Consider the following 24,597-nt stretch of genomic DNA (forward strand, 5'->3'; position numbering starts at 1 on the left):
TTGATGGATCCCTTGATGGACCTGGTCACAGCGGGACCCTGTGATCCATCTCCTGGCCTGACGTTCTCCCAGGCAGCGTCGTTTACTGTAAAGTTCAAACCCTGACCAAGGCAGTAAAGTTGCTCGGGACAAACTTTTGTCCAAAGATCCAGTCAAGTGTTTTCATAAGGAAGGAGCGCAACATGCGTGAAGCCTCGGCATCACGGTGACGGGAAAGCGTGGGAAGATGCATTCCTTCTCCAGAGGCAGGCAGGAAGAAGGTCCCATTTATTATCCTCTCCCTCAGCGAGATGCCTTCCATCATGCGTGAAATGGCTCCAAATGGCTTCCTTTGTCTAGTGAGAGGATCCATCTTCTGCTTTGCACGTGAAGCCTGGCCTGCTGTGGAGCGAGCTGTGCGGGATCCACCCTGCCTACTGGGACGCCCCAACCAGCAGCAGGAGACGCAACATGGCCCCCGAGGCTTTCCCAAAAGTCTGAGAAACAACTTGGAATGTGCGCACGGCTTGGTATTTCCATAGCCACAATCTGGTGAATAAACTTGCAGTACTTGGCAAAAGTACAACAATGTACAAGTTTAAAGATGGACATATTCAAAATGTAGTTTTTAACATTGGAGCCCGGTAGGCATGAAATAGCACCCCTATAGTCACCAGTATATAGTAGACATAACCGAGAACTGGTACTAAATGTGCTCTGGTGCTCGGGGAGCTGAGCGGGAGTTGAGCAGGAAGTGACATCAGCTGTCCAGAGTAGAGTATCTGGACCTGCGTTATGCCTGTGTTGGTATTAGGGTTGTTGGGCCTGAGCTCATTCAAAGCTGCCCTAGTGGTCATGACTGGTGCTTGTGTGTCTCACCCAAAGTTCCAGCTACATTACTGACACCTGGTGGCCAGTGTGGAATACTACTTATCACGGCATCTTTCAATTGTCTTCTGAAGGTCTTTGGATTTGACTTAATTCAGCCATCTTTATTGTAAAATTAGCGACATTTAGCATATTTATCATATTTCCTTACCACTTCCACACGGAATGAGAGGTTTTGTCTTTCAATACATTTTGACTAATCAACCACACAGTAGTCGTCTTTTCTTTCATTTCTGATATTTTTGGGACATGGCGTAGTGAGGGGGTGCTGTTTGAAGGACGCCTGTAGCCTTCTTCTGCAGACCGTTGGAGACATGAGGAAGTCTGGTGGACCAGGGAAGACCTACCTGACAGGAAGTGTCCTCGTGCTTCACAACAGTTAACTATTCTGCCCTGCATCCTGGTGGCTCTAAATTCTACCGTACAAACTGTTTGCCTAATGCCCCCCCCCCCCCTCACCCCCCCGGCGCTGCTTTTCAACATCAGCCAGCGGAAGCGGCTATATCTCCTTAATCGAGTTGAGGAGAAGCAGTAGTTTTGTGCCCCTGGCGGATGGGCTTTATTGGCCCTCCATGAGATGAGCTTATTGGAGGCCTCTTTTGTATGGGGGGGGGGTTATGGCTGATTGTGTGGATGTGAGCAGTCATAAAGCTAAGTAGAGGGGACCTGATGTTATGATCTCATTGGTGAGATCTAACACGGCGTTTGGTGTGTATGCGTTTCTTCAAGAAATGGCTTGTTTGCTCAGAGGACCTATGGTAGTAACCCGCCCCCCCATCCCTCACCACACACCTAAAGGTCACTGTTTAATAAATATATAGAAATGTATGGATGTTCTACCTAGTAAAAGTGCAGGTTAAAGGTCACATGACGTCATGTCCATATGCTCCCGTGTACGTGGACCACAGCATCATAGGATGGAGTTATCCTGTCGGTGTCATCTCGGTGACGTAATCCAAGTGGTGGGTGGTCGCTGGGCCTTTTTCTGGAGCGTTGCAGGACTTGGCCTGGGCAAAAAACAAAAGTATTGTCATGACCCGATGTCCGTGAACACATCTTGCATTCTTGTCAATGCTATTGTTGGTACGCCGCCATGAGGGGCGAACATCATTGCGGCTCGATGTGCCGTCTGTCCGACACACGGCTGCAGATACCCGCTGGAGAAGAGCTTCGTACTCACGCCGCAGTGATTAAAATGTAAAAGCAAACACGGCAGAGATTTATCTTGTATCTGAAGATCAATAACACTCCTGTCAATAAAGCATAAATGATGGAAGGCGCGTGAGAATAACCCGTTGGTTATTAATTCCATCCTTTGGTGTTCCCCGCACGCCGACACCGGAGTGGAGTGGCTAACATGGTGCGGCCTTTGGCATCTTTCAGGCAGATTCCGGCGACCGCAGCGCCTGGAAGATTTGTGCGTGTTGTTTATGAGTTTGCGTTGCCGGTATTAGCGGGCATCTTCACGGGAAATCCTCCACACCTCATCCTCCGTGCCCACGCAGCCGCTGGTAGGAGGCTCATTATGCATCAAATGGCCCTAAATGGCCCCCACATCGCTTCCTTATCTGGATGAGCGCTTTTCCTCAGGCTTTCTAATCCAAGTGTTTTACAATCTGGGCTCACCAGCATCCAGCACCTGTTTGGTGCCCGCTCGCGTCCTTGATGCTCATATGTGCTTCTTTGTCTCCGCCGCGTCACGCCGTATGTATGGATGGCCGCACTTGTTTACCACACGCTTTGTACACACGCACACACACACACACGGCAGATAGAGTGCTGCGATAACGCCCCTATCACATCAAACGAGCCGTAGAAGGGGATTGAGGGGAGATGGCATCCTTCTTCCCACCTCTTCCCTCTCTTATCTCCCTTCCCTGCGTAGCCATGTTAAACCAATTAACAGTAATTACCAAACCACCGCGGGTGCAGCGTCTTTCTGCTGCCTCCACTGTTTTGTCCTCATCACCATGCTGACATGAAGGGAGGCTCTGAGACGTGTCGGGAAGCAGGTCATTACTGTTTATTAGCTCAGGGAGGTTGATTTCCCCTGATGAGCCCTGCAGGAGCCAGTAAAGTTGAGCCGTTCGGTCAGGGGGCCGACTTTACGAGTCGGTTTCACGTCTTCCTCGCCGGTTCGAGTGACTTTCACGCCCGTGTTTAGCAATGCCGGCTCGTGTATTCTTTTCTTGGGGCCCACCCCCAAGAAGTGACGGCAGGTGTGGTTGAGCTAATGGATGTCATCAAGCGTGACAGCCTGGCTGTTCCTCCATCTGCTTTTCTCCCCCCAATTGGAGTCGAGAAGAGAAGTCGACCTCAGCCACGCCAAACTCTTCCACTCGGGATCGATGCCAAATAAACACCTTAGTGGAGGCCTACGTCTGCCATGAAATGTACAAACGGTTTCTCAACACGCCTCTACCATCACATCAGGGGTGTCCAAAGTGTGGCTCGGGGGCCATTGTGGCACATTCTAAAAATGGAATGTAACAGCACAGATTGTAATTTTACACCAGTAAGATGAAAATGTGTCATTCTAATAAGGAAAAGTAGTTTTAGGAGTATGATATGGTCTTGTTATGAGGTACAATAATGTGATGTTTGTGGTGTAAAGTAGAAATAAAGCCATTTTTAAAGCGGTAGTGCCCCCTGGGGAGGGATGACTGCATTGTTGTTCAATCTCGATGAGAGCATGAATCCAAGCGGCTTTGAGACGGAATCTCGAGATGTTGGGAAAAGGATATTTCTGGCTTTTCCAGGGTTGAGCCATGAACTTTCCACTCCAGCACATGCATCCCTCCATGCACATGCCGGAGTCTCGCTGACAGTAATCCTGCTAACTTCCAGCCTGTTCACTCAGCCTTTCTCCATCTCCCCGGGCCGCACCATTGGCCAGGAAAATAAACCATACTTGCTCCAGTCTGATTTGGTGATGTGCCTGCTTATGAAAATGTACCAAGTGTGATATGACTCAATGACGTGGAAATATGCAAACTGCTTGGAATGGATTTGTCGTGCACGGGAATGTTGGCAGTCTCAGTTGAGTGGGGGCAAATGAGATGGATATCTTCATAGGTGCCGGAAGTGGCCGGACTTTTGTATCCATTCAAGAAAGAGTTGATGTATTCCGATGATGTTTAGGCGGCTATATGGTAACATGGTAACATGCCGATGATGTTTAGGCAGCCATAGAGTAACATGCCGATGATGTTTTATGCGGCCATATAGTAACACATAGTAACATGCCGATGATGTTTAGGCGGCCGTATAGTAACATAGTAACATGCCAATGATGCTTAGGCGGCCGTATAGTAACATAGTAACATGCCGATGATGTTTAGGCGGCCGTATAGTAACATAGTAACATGCCGATGATGCTTAGGCGGCCGTATAGTAACATGCCGATGATGTTTAGGCGGCCATATAGTAACATATAGTAACATGCCGATGATGTTTAGGCGGCCGTATAGTAACATAGTAACATGCTGATGATGCTGAGGCGGCCATATAGTAACATAGTAACATGCTGATGATGCTGAGGCGGCCATATAGTAACATAGTAACATGCCGATGTTTAGGCGGCCATATAGTAACGTGCCGATGATGTTTAGGCGGCCGTATCGTAACATAGTAACATGCCGATGATGTTTAGGCGGCCGTATAGTAACATAGTAACATGCTGATGATGCTTAGGCGGCCATAAAGTAACATAGTAACATGCTGATGATGCTGAGGCAGCCATATAGTAACATAGTAACATGCCGATGTTTAGGCGGCCATATAGTAACATAGTAACATGCTGATGATGCTTAGGCGGCCATATAGTAACATAGTAACATGCCGATGATGTTTAGGCGGCCATATAGTAACGTGCCGATGATGTTTAGGCGGCCATATAGTAACATAGTAACATGCCGATGATGCTTAGGCGGCCATATAGTAACATAGTAGCGTGCCGATGATGTTTAGGCGGCCATATAGTAACATAGTAACATGCCGATGATGTTTAGGCGGCCATATAGTAACATAGTAACATGCCGATGATGTTTAGGCGGCCATATAGTAACATAGTAACATGCCGATGATGCTTAGGCGGCCATATAGTAACATAGTAACATGCCGATGATGCTTAGGCGGCCATATAGTAACATCCCATAATCAGCACGTGAGGCGGTTTGCTCATAGGAGACTACGGATGACACTTTACACGTGTCGGGGGGCACACGATGGACTCCCACGCTCATTAACACTCAAACATGCCCCCACCCTCTCCAGTGTTTGAGGTCCTGTGACCTCATCATGGTAGACCCGTTCCAATGACTTTGCATCGTGTGCTTGAATTATTTACAGACTCTGTCTAGTTGGAGTATTGATATTAGTATCTGCCCCCCCCCCCCCCCCCCCACGCCATGATGTCAGCTTTAATAATAAATGACTGGGGCACTAGAAGGACTCAAGCATGGGCGGGGGTGCATGGTGGAGGGCTGGCATGGAAACATGATCGGCCTGTTAGACCGAAACCGGGCGCGTACCAAACGCTACAAAAACCATTCCAGCCCCAAAGGTGATTTTTGAACGTACGTCTGGTACCTTAGACAGTTCCTCCCGCATCCGGCCATGTTTCCTCATGCGTCCGAGCTGTTGGATCACGTGATCTTCTGATTGGATGTGTCCCAGCTGCAGGGGGGGGGCTGACAGCCGCCGTGGCTGCAGGGCTCGGAGGGGTGGGGGCAAGGGGGGGGGCAGTGACCTGTGAAAACCTCCACCCTCAGACTGCTCACTCTAATTCAATAAAGCCATCGAGTCAGCAAGAAGCCAGCGTATGCGACCATCCATGTCATGGTGGCCCCCACACGTGCGGCAAGACGCAACCCCCATTCGCCACTTGACTTCCACTTGAGTAACGCCATCCCTCATTACGTCACGCCTAATAGAATGTCCTATAATCCACCTGGAAGACATTCAGACGCACTGGCAGACGCTAGATGTGGATGAGGGGACACACAAGCACCAGACTTGATTGCTGAAACAGGCAATTTGATCTCGGAATCATCCCTCACGGACCTTCTGGACAGCAGCGATCAGGTTAACCGAGGAACGCACCACTGAAGGCCTCCGCCCCGCAAGTCATCCACCTACCGTTCCACCTGGTCACCAAGACTCTTGGACCTGTGGGACTTTTAGGGATGCAGGAGGACGTTTCAGGAGGAGGAGGATGATGATGATGATGGTGATGATGATGCTTCTTGCCTCTCCTGATTCCCACTTGTCATCTCCCACGTAAGAGGCAAAATGGCAGCCAGAGGGAATTATGTTTTCGTCTGGGGATGGGGGGGCAGTGTTGACAAAAGGAGGCGTGTGTGTGCTTGTGTGTGTGTGTGTGTGTGCTTGTGTGTGTGTGTGCTTGTGTGTGTGTGTGTGTGTACGTGCAGGGAAAAAGGACGGAGGAGGTATCTAATTACCTTCATCTCCCCTCTGCCTCTTATGGTTGTCTCCTCCTCATATCAGTCCTTGGCAGCTCCAAATCAAATTTGTCCTGAGAGGGGATGAATGGTGGGGGGTCCGGGGGGGGGGGGGGGGGGGGGGGGGGCTGCTGGATCATATGAAGGAAGTTGAGCATGCTTTTCTCCCTTTGTGAGACCAGTAGGTCAGTGACGATGACAGGCCAGATGCAATCTGTGTGTGTGTGTGTGTGTGTGTGTAAGACAGGAGAAGCCCATCACGGAGATAAACAGGGTATAGCATCAGTGGGGCCCCCAGGCCGTAGCAAACGTCCACTTCCTGTCTGCTCTTCCTGTCTGCTCTTCATGTCCACTCGGAATTGATTGTTCTGCTGTGCAAGCCGACTCATCAATATGATCTTTCTGGGCTGGAGATTCCTGCCTTGATGGACGTCGCTGGGCAGTAAAAGTCTTCCTGTCTGTGGACTGACGCCCCAACTGAGAGGCTCGGTTAAAAACAATGAAGGATGCTAACGCTGCCCGTCACGGTAAATGAAAGGATAAATAAAAATGAAATCCATTTTGCCAGCCTTGATATATTGACCCGTGTTGTCCTCGTCTCTTCGCCAAACAGGCTGGATGACATGAGGGTTCTCATGGGCGTCTGACCCACACCTGGGCGTGTTGGTTCTATAGCGGAATGAAACCCTCCTGTCCGTCATTAGTGGGATAAGTTTACAGAGTGCACTTTCACTTTCCCTTGAACACTTGCTTCATTCCTCTAACACCCCCCCCCCACCCATCATGTGATCATGTCTTCTGTCAGACTCACTGAATTCATCAACACACCTTTGTGTTATTTACAGTTAGGTTTGGAAGGCAACAGCGGGGGGGAATGTCAGCGGTTAGTGTCCGTGTGTGTGTGTGTGTGTGTGTGTGTGTGTGTGTGTGTGTGTGATAGCTGCTTGCTTTTTAAATACACACATGCTCTGTTTGAGATGATTTAGTGCGTACTTTCATAGGAAGTGAAGAAAGGCCCCATTAGCTCCGTTTGACTTTGCAAAGCATGACAAAGAGAATGATTCATAACCTGCTTTAAGCGTGTGTGCGTGTGTGTGTGTGTGTGTGTGTGTCAAGTTAAGCAGCCTATAGGAGGAGGGAGCCCCCTTGGGAGGTCTTTTATTCCAAGCTAAATGAAATCCTACATCAAGCACGGTTTCAAAAGCCATCCCAGAGGCCTGCTTAAGAAAATATCACTGCCCCGTGTTGCCGATCCTGGGAGTTCTCAATTCTGGGAATGCCCCCCCCCCACCCCCGTCTCCCTCTCCTGTTGTTGTTCCAGAGAGCCTAAATGTGCTTTTTTAGCGGCTTATTAGTATTGCTATGCTGTAATTGCGCCAGTGAGGCTGAGCAGTGGTTGACATGTTGCTATGCCGCCATCGTTCAGCTTTTAGGATGGAAGAATAACAAATGGCCAACGAGGCTCACGTTTGACTCATTTGTGTGTTCTGTCCATCTTCTTCACGCATCAAATGTGGATGTCAGAACGTTCTGCTTCACGTAGACTTCCCATGATGCCGCTCTCAGCTCGCGGCAGCTGCGTCACGCCTGTTGGAAGCCTCGGAGGAAATGGCGGACTCTTGCCTGAAACATGACTTGATGCTGGAATGGGGCGGCGGAGGGCGGAGCCAGCATCTGCTTTAGGAATGGTGCTCCAGCAGATGCGTCAGTGTGAAACTGTGAAAGCGATTACGCTGCTGAAGTCCACAAAAGATCTTTGTGCTCCTCCTTGGTGTGAACCTCGTGCTGCTGATCCTTTCCTCCGCCAGCGACCCAGACCTAAAAGCAGGGAATATTTATTTTTACCGCTTGCTTTTTTTCTTTTGCTGCGTCTCAGATGAAACACTGAAATATTTCCCACCAGAAGCTCCTTTTTAAGGAAACTATCAAAGATCCAAGGTGGCGTTGCTCTCCATGAAAGAACTGCAAGTACAGAAGAACATCATTTTGCAGCCGTATCAAAGAAGAAACTTTTCATTTTTGGTTTCTAGCAAAGCTTATTGCTACTGCTGTGAAATTAAAGAAGTACAAACACCAAAGGCCTTCCCCTCACATGGATAACATGGCCCCAATAAAAGGCCTCTTTCCAGTTTCAACTTGATGCAACTAAAATGGTTTGCCATCATAAGCTAGCACGCTCGGCTGCTAAAGCAGAAGCTAAATGAGCGCCGTGTGCCAAACGACGTGACGGGTAAATCAAACGGCTTGTGGCAGAGTGGCGGCTAGAAATAGTCATTAGAGCGCCCCATTGTCGGGGTGCCAGCTCCGGGACGGCGCCCTGAGTGGCATTCATCAACATCTATTGTCCGTTCTTCCTCGCTGGAGGTAATTGAGTGGCGAGTGATGTCGGGTGATCAGCGTACCTTGGCAGATATGAGCTGGAGATTGATTGGCTGAATGGACGCGTGGTCGGCTCCATTGTTGTTTCCAGAAACGCTCCGATGACGCTGGACAAGGAAGGGTGATCAGAGGGGGTGGACCGGAATGATGATGATGACTGCGGCACCTTCAAGCAGGGTGGGCTGCTTCGGGCTGCGGGGGCGGCAGCTCACTGAGGTTATTGTATTGAAATGATGATGATGATGATGATGATAAGCAGGGTGTTGAGGTGAAAGACCAGACACGCCCGACCGGAGCAGGCAGCAGCCCAAGATGGATCCCAGTTTCTGGTCTTGGTGTCCACAGCCTGAGGGTTGCTATGATATGCTGTGATTTATTAACCAGGGTTATTATGTATTGTTGTATTCTTCTATGTACACGGCAGGTGTCAAACTGGAGGCCCGCGTGCCAGAATTGGCCTGCCGTATCATGTCTTACGGCCCCAGAAAGCTTAGAAATAACGCACATCATCAAACGGGACACTTTTTGAAAAGCGTTTTATTATCTATTATTAGTTTGTTTTTATGTTTAAAATATAATGTCTTGATATCACGTGAATATGGTCACCCTCCAAGTACCGTGAGGCTCATGTGACCCAGGAGTTTGGTACTTAGCAGGCCCTAGGATGGTATCACTTGGTATCACTTTGAGTAAAGCATACTTGTTGGCAAGTTGTGTAAGTGTACTTTCAACATCTTCTTTGTTTTCAGCCTGTAATCAGATTGGCTTGTAATGAGCCTGTAAAGGGGGGGGGGGGCACAATTATGTGTACAAAATGAGCTCAGCTCCTCTGTTGAGAGCGTTTATATAAAAAAAGGTGGCTGGAGGAGATGCAGCTTGGAAATGGCCCAGATTGCTCCCCGCGGGGCGGTAAGGCCGGTAACGCCGCTCGCTGCTGATGGCGCCGTGTGATTGCAAACGGCGTGGGGGTTTGTGTCGCTCGTGTCAATCTAGAAACAATAATGGACTGGCAAAGCCGAACCCCCCCCCCCCCCCCAATACATGACCCACTCTCGGCACTCGCACCGCGGGAAGTCTTTCCGAGCCACAGCCAATGCAGCAGCACTCGTGCACAACCATGAACGCCCCACACCACTTTTTTACATTTCTTCTTATTATTATTATATCTTTGCACACTAGTTTTATGAACTGAATTTTCAAACGTGTCTTTTGTTTGATTTTCTTCAGTAAAATCTTTGACTTCATTTGATAAAAAAAAAATGTAAACACAAATTGAGTGTGAAAAAAACGAATCTTTGCTAATGAAACAAATGAAGCTTCATGTAAAGTTTACATTGCTAAGTAAATCTAAGTGATCATCTAGCCAACCATCCTGCCCAGTCGATACGTACATTCCACTTCACATCACCCCCCCCCCCCCCCCCCCCGCCACACACCCACCCATGGACTCACCAGGCTTTTCCCCTTCTATAACCTATGCCAGTTTCCAAGACAACCGCTCCATCGGCCTCGCCTGGCTTTGCTTCCTGGAAGATGCTGGAAATAGGTGTGTGTGTGTGTGTGTGTTCGAGTGTTTCTGCTCTCATTTGTATTAATCATACAAAAGCACAGACAGAAAAACGTGTTCAAGTTGAGCCTGTAAAAATGTGACTACTACTACTGCTCTACTTGTAGTAATAAGGTGGTATTTTTCCACCTTGTATGGAATACAAATACATTTACTGCATCCTGTTTTGGGAGTTGAATTTTTCCATTTGAACATAATTTGCTGCTGCTGCTGAGAGAAGAGCACCAGTTTAAAAATATTCAACGTTTTGTACAATTTAGGATTTTTTGAGATTGAGATGGGGGGCTCTGCTGCCCCCTTGTGGCTCCTTTTGGCCATGACCGTGATGTAAGCCAATAATGGATGTGACATCTTGTGAGTTTGAGGTGAATTAAAGTAAATAGATGTCACATCCTCATCTTCACCTGCAGGTGACTTCTTACAGCGTGCCAACGCCACGCTAAGCTCAGCAGGAATACACCAAAAATGCATACATCATCAGTATCGGTGATGACAGTCCTGTATGAAGAGCATCAGATTTGATATTTTACACTAAAAGGACTCCAAGGTTTTGCAAATTGCAGTTCATCTTGCTGGATTGTGTCTGTTGTATAAATAAAGACACGCTAGCTGTGCCAAATAAGACTCGGAGCATGTGCCTGAATACAGTGCACCTTGCTGTGCCACTCCATGCCCCCCCACCACTCCTCCTGATAGCAGTCATGTCATGACGTCAGCAGGTACACTTGCTCACATCCTCATCTCATACAGTCCTTCTCACCTCCAGCTTTGTATTGAAGTAATTATAATGTAAATATAATATAATATAATAATAGTATCATATTGGTCTGTTATTGACATTGGTTTGAAATGTTTGTGTGAAAGGATGGATATTATTTCTGCATTCATCATCGTCAGGATGTGTAAAGTTCATTGTGAAGAGTATCCAAGTACTTTGCATTAGTATATTAGTATATTAGTATATTATTAGTATGCGGCTTCAGCACCCCCACCTCCCATTATAGCTACCCCCCCATCCTGCCGCATTAGCAAATATTTGAGTCTCCAGTTAAATCCTTCATTAGAGCGATGGATGCTGCCGTTAAGTTCCTGGATTTAGAAGTCCTGCTATGCTTTCCCCTGGTGGACACCCACCCTATCCACCCGATCCACCCGATCCCCCCACGTTGGCTAAATATGACCTTCCTTCATGGCGGATGATGACACGTAAAGCTGTCGGGGAGATTGACCGTCGGTACGGATTCTTTCCATCAATTTGTTGTAGTCAAAGTGCAAACTATTCCGAAGCTCCGCTAATGGCGTCTGAAAGGGCGCCCAAACATCAACTCCAGAATGTTTGGAGCAGGAGAACCCCAGCATGGCGTGGCGTTTATGTCACCAGGCTAATTAGGCAGAGCCAGGCATCCTGGATGCATAGCTAATGAGAACCTCCATCTCTGCCGGGATCTCCCGCCACGTCTAACGCTCACATAAATTCTCATTTATAGGTCATCATCTGCCATTTATGTACACGGCCGCCCAATTACAGACCCCGGCCCCCACGCTGATTCCTCCCTTGGGGACGGGGGGCTCTGGCAATCCTGGTCCAGCGTCCTGTTAGTGGCAAACGCTGGCCTGGTGTCCCAGACAACCCTTGAGAACTTTTCCCAACTTGGCCCATAAATCTGGTGGCCGCTAATGATTCCATTCCAGCTGCTTGTTTCCAGTCTTTCTGTCCGTTAATGAAGAGGAACTGACGGACGCGGCATTGAACGCAGTAGAGCTGAGAAGTAGCCAGGCTACGAGTACCAGGAGGCTGCTTCTCATCTTCTTCTCTTGCCGTTTTTGCCAGATCGGTTATGAATAGCCGCAGGTTTAATAAAGCCGCTGGGCCGAATTAGACTTGGAAATGGAGCATAAAGCTGGACGGTCTGACTTTAATTAGAAGAAAGGATGTGAATCACCAATGAATGGAGACATTTAACTCCGTCCCCATGGGCTCCCCCAAAGGCCAAGCAAACACGTTCTTCTGGTGCCTTTGTGGAGGCCACATGACATCCTGGCATCCTGGAGTTTGGACGCCACATTTTACCTTTCTTGCAGACCTTTCTCCAAACTTCTAATCATCACTGAAGATCAGATCGGCAGATGATGAAGGTCTCGCATCTCAACATTTTCGAATCGCTCTCAAAAGTCCGTTACTGAACACATCTCCTAATCATCTACCTCACTTATTAGACGCCATTGCTACTGCGATAGGTGCCCCACGCTGGCCACAATAAAAGACCAGGGTGGTCATGCCCCTGGGACGGACATAAGGACGCATGGCTGGATGGCGATGGTCCAGTTTGATGATGTTGCTGAAGATGTCAGCCCAGCGGGAGAGAACTTGTACTATGCTATGTGCTAACTGCGTGCTAACTATGTGCTAACTACGTGTTGTGGTTCTCTTCTACGTTTGTATGAACAACAGAGAGCGTTTATTCCAGGTCTCTTCCCCAACTTATTGTTCTTTGAAGGAGCAAAGGGCCTTGCTGTGCCATCAGTCAGATGTTGACTGATGAAGGTTTGGATAAATGAAACGACCTTGAAGTAAAAGTACGTGATAAAATCCAAGGAGTAATATTCACGGCTAACTTTGAGACGGTCAAGAGTTTCCTGGCACTCGGTTATGAGCTGACAAATCAAAGCTGGCATTGTTTGTTTTTCTGGTAGCACTTTGCTAGCTGGCTATTTATGCATTGCACGGAAGTCATTGAGGTTTTTGATGCGGCGGGAGGGGGGGGGGCGGCGCTGCATTATGCTCCTGTTGACATGCACGGTGCGCATGATACCAACGTCTCCGATGGTTAGTGGGGGCCTCTGAATAATACATATTAAGTAATGAGCTCCCCAAATGGATCGCAGGACAGTCAGTTAGGCCGTGCATAAAGCAATCAATTATTGGATCAATAGCCCTCATTAGGCCATCATATAGTTAAACTGGATGCATGGCGCTCTGGATGGAATGAATTATTGACGATGCACAAAAAGAAAAGGAGACGGCTGGTCCAGTTCGCTGTCACCATGGTTTCTAGTTGGATGGGCGGGAATAAAATGTTCTTCCTTGCCACATTCCCAACTTCCACAACCACACACGCTAGCGGTCTTGGCTTCGGACTACAGCACATGAACATTTATGGAACCAAAGTAGCCTACTCCTCCACTGGACTCGTCAATAGGTGTGCTTGTCACAGCCTCATTTCCTTTATTCCTTCTTACCTCCAGGGGTGCAGCAACTAAGCTTGCATAGAAATAACTTTTATATAATATCTATTTTTTAATTGGTCCAAGAGTAACGTGGTGCAGGTCCAGCATTTCCAAAACGCCCTGTCAGACCTCATCATAGGTCAAAGTTTAGTAATGAAGTCTGTGATTCATGCCGAATACAAACCTGCCCAAGGGTGCCCCCCTGGGGGCCAAACCCAAACCGCTGGCGCCAGGCCCACGTAGCCGTGGTGCTAATAGGACGCAGCCAGTGGACATCAGAGTCCAGAGTCACCTTCTGTGACCCCCCCGGGACCCTTTAAAGGAAGGAAAAACAGGTCTCACATGAAACTTGTCACAAACGGTGACATCACTCATTCATTGGATATCTGCAAAGAGTCCGCCGCCCAATCGTTACCCTGACATAGCAGTCGTCACAATTCCCCGCTTGTCCTCCATCCACTTCCTGCCGTGCTTCCTCTCTAATTGCAAGCAGCTACTGGGAATTGGACCTGAGTGCTTGTTGAGGTGTTAATTGCTTTGAAGGAATGCTAGCAGCTCGGCGCTGCAAGGGTGCTGTCCCGGCCTGGGAAACTTCTTCTGGCTTCTGTTGTCCATCAGGTGGCCCCGGAGAAACGCATGCAGACGCGTGAAAAGACCTGTATGCTATTCAGTAGATATGCAAAGATATGCAGTATTGTGGTGGCTAGTCAGTAATAACACAACACACTGACCATTACCTGAACACTCCCGTTGCGTGTGGAAGTGGTACTTTTTTGGCTTCAGTTTAGAAGATGTAAATTAGAGTTAGCTTGCTAGCTAATAGCCATCTGAAATGGTGTGATGAGTAATCATGTAAAGGCGACTATAGGGGTGCTATGTCATGTGTACAGGGTTTTCTAAGCTGGCCTGGGAACGCCTTGGTGTCCTCCCTGTGGAGCTGAAGGAGGTGACCGGGGACGGGAAGTCTGGGCTTCCCAACCGAGACCGCTGCCCCCACCACCCGGACCCGAACAAGCGGAGGAGAATGGAATGCTCTATGAAAATATTGCATAACATTGAATTCATGTGTCGGTCTGGACCCAATGAACCGCTTGAATGGAGGAAAACATCTGATCAATGAAAGTCGTGAGCTTGTCGGAATATTTCATCTCCAAGTATGAATCGGTATTCCTTCACTCGCTGTTTGAAGTACCCTTGAAGACAAAGTTTGGCCTTCAAAAGCCCAGGATAAGCACTTTGCTTTAATGGCTTCAACGTATCTGGACAGGTTCTCCACACTCTTAGTGTCAGGAGTCTGGCTTTTGAACGACTGTCAAGGAGTTGGTAGCAGCTGTTTTTCATGGGGAGAAATCTGCTGATTCCGGCCCTTTAAAGCTGCGGCTTACACATCTTCTGAAGAGGGAGATTATGCTCCTTGGGAGGGTTTTTACATCGCAAGTCAAGGCTCGTCACGAGCCAAGGCCTGTTTTCTACGCAGATCAGCTGTCCACCTGCTGGAGGAGCCGGCATTTGGCTTTCACTGGAGGCTGGGCTCTCCAAAGGAACCTCGGAGACCAGCTTAGAGGATTTGCATGTGTGTTACAGTCGAGGGGATCTCCAGCTGGTCTCGGTATGGCGGGCCAGCAGAGCAGCGCCCCGTGTTGCATACAGATGGGTGATGAAAGAATCTTTCTTCTCTTCCAAGCCCTTTGCTACATCCATCCCGTACGAGCTGCGAACAAACTGTTGATGTGTGGAAATCTGCTCTGGATGTCCACCAAGCCGACCTCCTGTCACGTCACATCAGGAAGGCCATGAGCGGTTCCCACCCCGGCCTACCAGGAGGTATTTGGTAGGGCCGTTGGAGGTTCCAAGGTTTCGGATGAAAGAACCCGAAGTCGAGGGTTGTTCTACTCGACTGCTGCAATGATGGCAGGTGATTAGCGCTGCAGACCAACATCATTTATTGCTCGACATGAAGATGAGCGGATGTTCGCAAATGGGAAAATGGCCAAGTGGCGGGAAAAGTAGCACTCTGTGGAAAGTTGCGATGGAGTGTGATAGAAGAGGGCGAGCAGGAGGAGGTTTGCGTGGTTGAGTGTGGATTCTCGGCTTGTAGACGGTGGAGAAGTGCAGATCCTCTCCAGCTCCTTGACAGCCTGATCCACGGGCTGATTTGCATGCACGCCGCCATTTGCGAGGCGGCGCTGAGCTGCCGAGCCATCTTGTGAAGTGCAGATCTCTATTTTACCTCCGCATCTATCTCTCCTTATCTCCCCGTCATCCTGTGGCTAAACTCTCTTTGGTGTTTCGCTTAATCCTCCGAGTTTTCAGCGGAAACACTTTGGAGAACTTTCTGCATGCGCTCAACTCTGGCGAAGTTTCGTGTTGTTTATGAAAGTGAATTTTGCCTCCAGGCTGCTCTTCCGACTGTTTGTTGAAACTCGGGTCAAAGCTTCTTTGACGTTGACGATCTGAGATGACCTTGCAGACACTTTGATGCGCTCACTTCACTTCCTGCTCTTGCTGTCCTTTGATGGCTGCTCTTGACAGACATGCAAAAACATGCCCATCAAGTACGCTGGCAAAATATCACAACACCGTCGCTTGGAAGTCGACGAGGACGCAATCAAGTAGACGTTTTCATCGGAGGACGTTGCTCTAACTGGCAGAGGGAGGAGGAATAAAGCGATGTCTCCAACATCAGCTGACGCCCACGTGGTCGTGGTGCTACCTCATGGAGGCCTTTGTTGCAGGAAGTCGGACAAAAAGGCTCTTTCACACTTTGTGTACTTTTGGAAGGCCTTAATGGTTGGCTGTGATTGGCTGTTCACTTTCTCTCCATCTTCTGCTCGACTTTGTTGTTGTTGTGTTCTGTCAGCTGTTCCAGCTGATAAGAATCCAATATTTCCTCTTTGCTGCCGTTCTGTTGTAGGAAACACTTTTATCACTTGTTTGACGCTGACGAGTGTGAGAAACATGGAGGCAGACATGACTTCTTCCCCGGCGCAGATTTATTTGTTTTTGCTGAGGTCAGAGCGGCCATTCGTGTCCGCTTGGAAAAACAGTTGGACTGAGCGAATACCTCAACACCAGCAATAACACCCACCAATTAGTCTCTCTCTGCATATCTGACGGCCACAGCGTTTCCTTTCACGTGTAAATATTGTTGCTCCTTCTGGAGGAGTCCCAGTCATGGGAAACCAGCAATGTCAGCCTCCTTCTCTCAAGGTCACGGACTCAAACCAACCACTCTCCTTGCCACCCGCCGACTATCTCCACTGGCGTGACATCTTCATCTATCACGGCTTGATAAGGGGTATCTTTAATTACACCCTGGTCCCCACCAGTGGGTCTACCCCCCCCCAACAGACTCCCATCCATCGCTCCCAGAAAAGGCTATAGCATGTCACAGTCCCCGTGCTCGCGACTCAGTAAGTCGATCCAACAGGAAATCAATAGCGGAGTCTAATGCTGAATAATTGAGGTTACGGGAGTTCAGGAGCACTCCCCAGACTGACCCCCCCCCCATCATGTGGCCTTCCGTAATGTACAGGGTGGGGCACACCGTCCCCTCCCCCCCACAACCCTCTTTTCATGGGAGCGGATATGTCAATTACAGAAGACATAGTAGCCATGCAGCGATGTGTTGCCGCCCCCCCCCCCCCCCCCCCTTCATCCACGGAGGACGCACACACCCGGGTTGGCGTCTAGCTAATAACTCCATTGACACGATGGTGGGTGTCCATCTTTGTCTGGCCCCTACCGTGTCCATGGATGCGGGGCAACAATTGGTATTAGCCTTCCTCCCGTGGTGGTGTGTTCACCAGGGGGGGGGCGAGCTGCCTTCTAAACACGCGCTGAAATGACACACAGCCCACAGTCACGGGAGGGGGGGGGCAACAAGACCTTCACATTTTCTATCCCGTTTATCCTCGGCTGCATGGAAGCTGGAGCCTATCCCAAGAACCCTAAAGCAGTCAGAGACCCACAACTACTGATGCTCACGTCCCCCCTGGGGGGTCCTCAGTTCGGGCACAGGCCCGTCCTTTCTAACCTTGAAGAAGCCAAAAACAGGGTTGTCTCCTGCATTCCTGTTACTGGTCCCAAGGTCGCTTCCAAGGAGAAGGTGGAATCAGTCAGGATTCAGTCATTGATCTCCAAATGCCAAGAATCGACATCCAGTGGAGGTTTTACTTTCACTTTGGTGGCCAAGTGCAGTAGTTGCCCTTATTGCATCATGTGCCTGCAGCCCTGACCATGTCGTCATGACGCGTGTGTGTGCGTGTGTTTCCCCTGACATAGCGTGTCGACCCAGCCGCAGTGTTTTCCCGTAAGGACAGACCCCCTCCCTGCCTTTTGTCTCCTCTGCCTCCAGGCAGGAAGCACTCAGACCTGCAGATGGCAGATACTGCTGGCCCCACCGGCGAGTGGCGTGCACGTGGGTCCGAGAGCGTGTGTGTGTGCGAGGCGGATGCTCTGCGCCACTTGGCTGGCACGCCTTGCCGGTGGATGTATCGTGGTTTCTCCAAGTGGCGTGTACACAGCGATCGGCTCTGCACGGTGTCTCAGCGGATAGCCCATTTGAACCTTTGATGGGCTCGCAGAACGACTCACTTCCTTAACGGCTCAGTAGCTCGGACATTAGCTGGCTGCCTAGCCGACTTGCTTATTACCTGACGCAGGCTGGCCGTGCCGGGGGGGGGGGGGGCTTGTGGAAGATAAGGTTCCATATTGAAATGAAAGGTCTCATAACCTTTTACCTTCACAAAGACATCACAACGTTTTCTAACTATGCTTGCCCAAAGACACACGAGGATTCAACCCCTGCAGCAGTCATCCTACGTTTCTCAGGCTGGGGGGGGGGGTTAGCATCCAAGCTATAACGGTATTTGATATGCACGTAAAGGCAGGCCAGAGTGCCTGACACTTCTTCTCTAAATATTTGATGGTCTTAATGAGCAGGAAAAGTACAGGACTAAGCACTTTGCTTCTTTTCTCCAATTGGAATAAAAGACGTAAGGAAGGATGAAATATTAATATTACCAGGCACAATATGGAGGAGGTGAGGCCGTGTCCACTGATGTTGCTGGAGGTCATGACAACTTGGAGGTATGGATGCATGGATGGATGGATGTTGCAGGTGAGATGGTCAATCATGGCCTTCACACCTTGGCGTCTCTGCTGGAGTTCTCTTCCGTCTATGTTAGTATTACTGCAGCAGACTTCATACTGGTGTATTATTGGTCATGTTTCCCACACCAGGCCTTACGTGGATGCAGTACAATGGCTGATGTTTTTTCATTTATGAGTATTTTTAGTTCTTTAGTTATTTAACACTGAATGCTTGATGTTGGGAAAGGAATAGGAAGCAGCAGAGCGAGTATTCCTGCAGAGCGACTTATGTCATCTTTCTGCCCAAAACAAGCAAAGGTCCTGGCGGACGGCGGCCCAGGTATTACGTGTCTCGTGGCACGCTAGCCAAGACTCTTGATAACGTCCGTTGTCTGCTTCTTCATGGCGCCGCTTGGTGAGCGCTTTGGACAGCTGTTTTGTAACGCTGCCAATCGGAATGCCCGGCTTCCGTGGCAGATCAGAGCTTTTGGGAGGTGGCGGGCGTCTTAGGACGAGGAGGAGGGCTGGAGGAAAGACGCCAGGGATTGTCAAAGCAGCTCTTGGTCTCCTTCTCAGCTGCTTCCCATCCATCTCGGCGTTGCTGCCAAATGCGGGGAGAAGATTAAAGAGGCCAACATGAAAGGCGTCTCTGACATTCGCTTTTTTTCTTCCTGAGGCCCGTCTTGCTTCTCTCGCTCTTCCACACATGAAAAGCTGGGATCTCTAATGCAACCTTTAGGTTCTTCACCCTGGACGTCTCATCATCATCATCATCACCTCCCGGCAGTTGGTTGCTGGACGTTGGCTTGGATGGTGACGGACAGGCAGCTGTTGTGACAGGAAGTGGAACCTGGCGAGTCGGAATAGGAAACTTCCAACCTTTCCATCACGTCCTTTCAGCCAGATAGTTGCTGCTGTCATGCTGCTCCTGACAATTAGACGCGCTCTTCCCAAACGTGCACCACAAAGCACGTTTGAGTCTGGAAAAACAATAACCCAACGTGTCGTGTGCACAAAGAGGAAGGCGTGAATGAAACGGTCCAATTTCTAAAGCGTCTGTGACCGATTCCCACTGAGGGGCGTTTGTGTGAAGGCGGCAGGAAGCTTCGCCATCAACTTTTCCCTGTGGCCAGGAAGGACCTCGTGTCCACGGCTCAGACAGGCAGCGCTGAAAGTAGCTTGAAGACTGAAAGGGCAAGGAGCGTCTGGGAAGGGAATTCCTCACGCCGGAGATAACGGAATAAATCAAACATGAAAGTTGGCGTTATTGCTCACTCGGCTGTAAAAGTGGTCATGTGACCTCATACCAGATTTCTGACAAACGTCTGCCCTAAAAAGCAGCGTCGCTCAGCAGACAAGCTTATTTCTCTACAGCGCCACCTGCTGGATCTGGCGTGTCGCCGCAGCTTCCGGCATGAGGACAGCTGAACAGCCATGACCAATGAACCGCTTTGCATGATGGGAAAAAGTTAAAATAGTTTTTATTGATATTGGTTTTTGTCTTGTATATTTCTTATCTACCTTTTGAGTGTGACATTCCTTTTAAGATGTATATTGTGTAATGACAACCTGTGATTGTGATGTTGATAATCTGATAATCTAATCTGCCTCCTGGTCCTCACAGCCGTGCTACGATATGTCGTTTTATGACTTACACGCCGGTGCGTCTCGTACACCAGAAAGTACGGCGATGCTGTTCTAAAAATGACCAGACTTGTAAACGGAGCCCATTTGGGCACCCCGAGAATGCGGTCCAGTAAGTCCCATCTTGGGTCTTTCATGGCGTCTCTGAGGGGACGGCTGGCAGGCACAACCCATCCAGTTGCTAAATACGGGCAGGAAGGCAAGAGGAGGAGGCAGCTTGATTAGTTGTCACTAATTATTCATTAGCTCATCACAGCCACTTGGACAGTGAAGGCTCCTGTGGGGGCAAATGTCTTTCCTTCTGTCTTCTACTTTGGTCTGGTCTTCACACGGCTGTCCTCGTCGTCATTAGCTCATCCTGGACGCCCCGACTGCAGCCTGATGCTATGATTAGCGTGTCTCTAATTCCACACCTTCCTCTGGCTAACGTCTACTACAGGCACCGCTCATCAACAATGGGGGGGTTTGGGGGGGGGCTGTGGAAAGCTGCTATTCTGATTTGGCGGCATTGCAGTTGTGGGTTCTGTCAGAAGGCTGCCCGTCACTGTGACACCATGAGAATGTATAATAGCCTCATGATTGGATTATTATTATTATTATTATTATTATTATTATTATTATTAGTCCTATGGGCCGCTGGGATGCAGGTGAGTCTGCCTAGCAACAAGCGACATGGCCAAGAAAAATAATTCTGCTGATAGCTTCCTGTTTCCATAAAGAGCATCTGTGTTGTTTACCACATAGAAATGAGAAGAAAACTAAGATGTCACATAAAATGTATTAATTTCTATTCTATTTTCCTGTCATCAGTTGGTGGCCATCTTTGAAGAGCAGGATCCTCACAACGGAGGCGACGGCACGAGCGCCAGCTCCACGGGCACGCAGAGCCCGGAACTGTTTTCCGGGGAGCTGAGTTCCACGTCGGCCTTCCAGCCTTACCAAGCCAACAGCGAGATCGAGGTCACCCCGTCTGCTCTCAGATCAAGTGAGTCTCAGAACCCCATGTCGTCACATGGTGTGTCCATACATAAATACATTCCAAGAGCTTGCTGACGCTTGGGTAGGTAGGGTAGGGTAGAGTATGGTAGGGTAGGGTAGGGTAGAGTATGGTAGGGTAGGGTTAGGTATGGTAGAGTAAAGGTGCAAACAAAGCTGACGTCGACGTGAGTATCGTCGTGGATCAGCTTGGCTGTCAGATCGTCAGCTGGAGACAAAAGGAAAACTTTCCGCCTTCAAGTCAGCCGACGTAGAAGGATGGTCGGACTTGTCATGCTTCAGGTGCACGGTGGCGATCCGCCCGTCTGTCAAGGCTGTATCGTGCGCAGAGCCGATGCCGATGTTCCCATCCCAGTGTCGCATAAAAAGCGAGGAGCCGAGACCCGGTGGAGGCGCTCAGTCATGCGTGAGCACGAGCGCACGTGCCCGAGCGAGGCGGACGCGCACGTAACCCTGAAGCGCCGTGGAGTGTGAGGTTGCTACACTGGTCTTGACGTTGCGTGAAGTGGAACAGCCGGTTGATGTGCTGCCGCCTTCAACTTCAAAGCGCATTCACGGCGCTCGCTTCTCACCTGCACTCGGCTAAAGTTCATTCCCGAGTCCTGCAACCTCTCTGCAGCGCAAACTTTTACTCAGACAAGGCCTTTTTCTTGGCTAGGAACCCTTTCACGGTGAGTTAGAAGGAAGTTCATCTTCAGGCAGCTTCAGTCTTAAAGGTGCTGACTACGGCCCAGAGGACTGGCTGCCATGGCAGGGTAGCGACTCTGCTTGCTGGGGGGGCTTTTCCATGGCCCAAATACCTGTGGTACCAGGACACAAGGTGCTAGTTCTAATACCTGGTCAGCTGGTGGTCTACTGCTGGTAACTCATAGATATAGACATATGACATATGACATACGGCAAGAAAAGAACACGCATAGTGTTATACTTCCCTCTGCTGCCCCTGGTCTCCTCAGATAAAATGTCTGAAGACCCCTCTTCTCCTCCATTCTTAAGATGGAAAACGGTCCCAATTCCTCCAAACATCACCAACAATCTGTCTCAGTATGTGTTAAGTTCTGCATATTAGTGTCCTTTTACTGTGGCCAGCCTAAGGCACACGTGTGCACCAATCAGTTGAACAAAAAGAATGATTTTCATATGAACACAAATGAAATTTAGCGTGTTTAGACGTGACGCTGCTGAGATGCAAATGAGGAAACTACTGGCAGTGAAATTGCTTCTCCAGCATCAAAGTCTTTAGCACCTGTAGCACCTTTGCTAGCGATGCTCTGAGGCAGGGGGGTAGGGGGGGGGGTTATTTAAAATGATCAGATTGATTTCCCTGATGACTACTGGCAAGTGTCCCCTTTCACGTTCCTTGGGAGCCCATTTTCCATTAGCATGCTAGCAGGAGCAGTGCAGGTGCTAATGTTCATAACTGGATTGGAGATGAGATCTAAACGATAATAATGAATGTCATTCATGATTCTGCCTCTGCCCATCATGCTAATCTCTTAGCGAGAGAGATAATAGTCCGTTGTCGCTTTTTCTACCCAGATATGATATTTTATTACAGTAGATATCTCCTGCATGCGTTGTTCTTGGGAATACGACGCAGATGTTCCAGGCAAACACCTCCTCCAAAAGTTGGAACTGCACTTTCATACAATAATGTGGTGTATTAATACTCATGTTTGATTGATGGACACACGGACAGTGTGGCTCTTGGAATGGCCTCCTCTCAGACGCAGGCCTTACTTCGAATAAACGCTTGGCACGCCCTCATTTTTGGTGGTAAATTGGGTCCAGTCTCCCAGTCCCCGTCTGGGTCATGGCATGGGGGCTGGGCATATATTTTTACTACTAATATGCCATAGTCAACCGTGAAATAGACATTGCTTATTAATTTTGATTTGAAAAAAAAGTGATATAGCGACGGATGAGTGTATCGATAGCCGTATCATTCAGTATTGAGTTATTTATACAAGGTAAATAAACATCTGTAATGTAGTAGCAGTACTCTCAGACGGGAGCATCAGTAAAGTATCATCCACCCATGCCAAGTCCTAACAGGGTGGTGCGGTCATTACTGTGATTGTGTGTGTGTGTGTGTGTGTGCACTTGTGTGTGTGTGTGTGTGTGTCAGGTGTCTTTTAAAGAGAAGCACTTTTCTCTAATCCAATTTGTCTGGGTGAACCTCCACTAAAAAGACGGGGTGCCCTCAGCCAAGGCCGTATAGAAGTCGTGGAGATATAAACACAACACGTGACATGAGTGCCCACCTTGGCGTCGTTCTTGCTTCGTGTTTTGCTGTCATGAACGTTACATTTCTCCTAAAGGTGGCTGTTGTGACTTTACGTCAAGGTTTCAGCTGACGACGGGCCTGCTGCTCCAGCTGAGCGTCTCCCAGTGGATTTGGGGGCCTTCCAACGGCGCTGATTGCTTATTATAGATAAAAGTAGCAGGTTCAGGTTTTGGAACCGTGTGCTGCTCGGTCCGATAGCAGCCACCGATACTTATCTGTCATCTGCCCTCTCGCTTTATCTGTCCCTGGTCCAGAACCACGTCCTCAATCTCCCCCTCTACCAGTGAGCTGCTAATGCGGTGCAATCGCTGCTCTCATGTCGGGCTGACCGAGCTCATAGCTTGAATTATGGCTTCTGGGTTTGCTGTGCTTATCCTATGGATCTCAATGAAATCAGTCCGCTTTCATTGAAACTAGTTAGGAGAGGATGGGAGGGGGGGGGGGCATAGGACACGTTCTTCCAACCTGCTGACTATTACAGCTTTAAACCACCTCTACATCATACAACATGGACAAGGCTTTAATGTACGTCAGTGATAACGATTGTGATGATGGGACACCACTGGACACCTGAGCAACATGATGTAACAAAGAATATAAGGCGTGTAAAGGGGACTATAGGGGTGTTAGTAAGGTCTACAGGGCTCTAATGTTAAAACCCATATTTAGAAAGGCATCCAGGTTTTCTATGCTCTGACAATATTCCCTTTATCAACCCTGAATCCTGTATCGTGGAAATGAATTTAAGGCGGCCGAGTCTGGAACCAATGAAGGTTTTATTTGGTAACTTCCACATTTGCCCAGTTTGGAGTGGCTTTCAAGGCATAAAGGGGACGCTTCCCTGTGCGGGATGCTATGTTGGAAAAAGTTGAAGAAAATGACACCCAAACTGTGCCCCAAGTCAGGACTTGACTCCGAAATCAAGTCCAATATGGAGACTTCATTTCCGGACGAATCAGCATCCTCAAACTGGGCAGGTTCATCCCGGCCACAGTGATGGCCCTTTTAAAGCCTCCCTGCCTCCCGAGCCCCATCCTCCGCCCCCGTGAGCCGAGTGGCTATTAGCTGTGCTC

The 24,597-nt window shown here is 49.0% G+C and overlaps 1 protein-coding gene across 5 annotated transcripts in view; it reads left to right on the top strand.

Annotated features, from left to right (window-relative positions):
- The window catches only part of LOC131108418 (partitioning defective 3 homolog), a 183,159-nt gene that overhangs the window by 23,848 nt on the left and 134,714 nt on the right, over positions 1 to 24,597 (top strand). For all 5 annotated transcript variants that reach the window (XM_058059327.2, XM_058059332.2, XM_058059333.2 and 2 more), the window contains one exon: positions 21,052 to 21,226. In XM_058059327.2, coding sequence (XP_057915310.2) covers positions 21,052 to 21,226 — 175 coding nt within the window. The remainder of the gene's footprint in view (positions 1 to 21,051; positions 21,227 to 24,597) is intronic.

This window comes from Doryrhamphus excisus, linkage group LG5 (genome assembly GCF_037039965.1).
Source record: "Doryrhamphus excisus strain RoL-2023G ecotype Guam linkage group LG5, RoL_Dexc_Guam_v1.1, whole genome shotgun sequence".
Taxonomy (NCBI): domain Eukaryota; kingdom Metazoa; phylum Chordata; class Actinopteri; order Syngnathiformes; family Syngnathidae; genus Doryrhamphus; species Doryrhamphus excisus.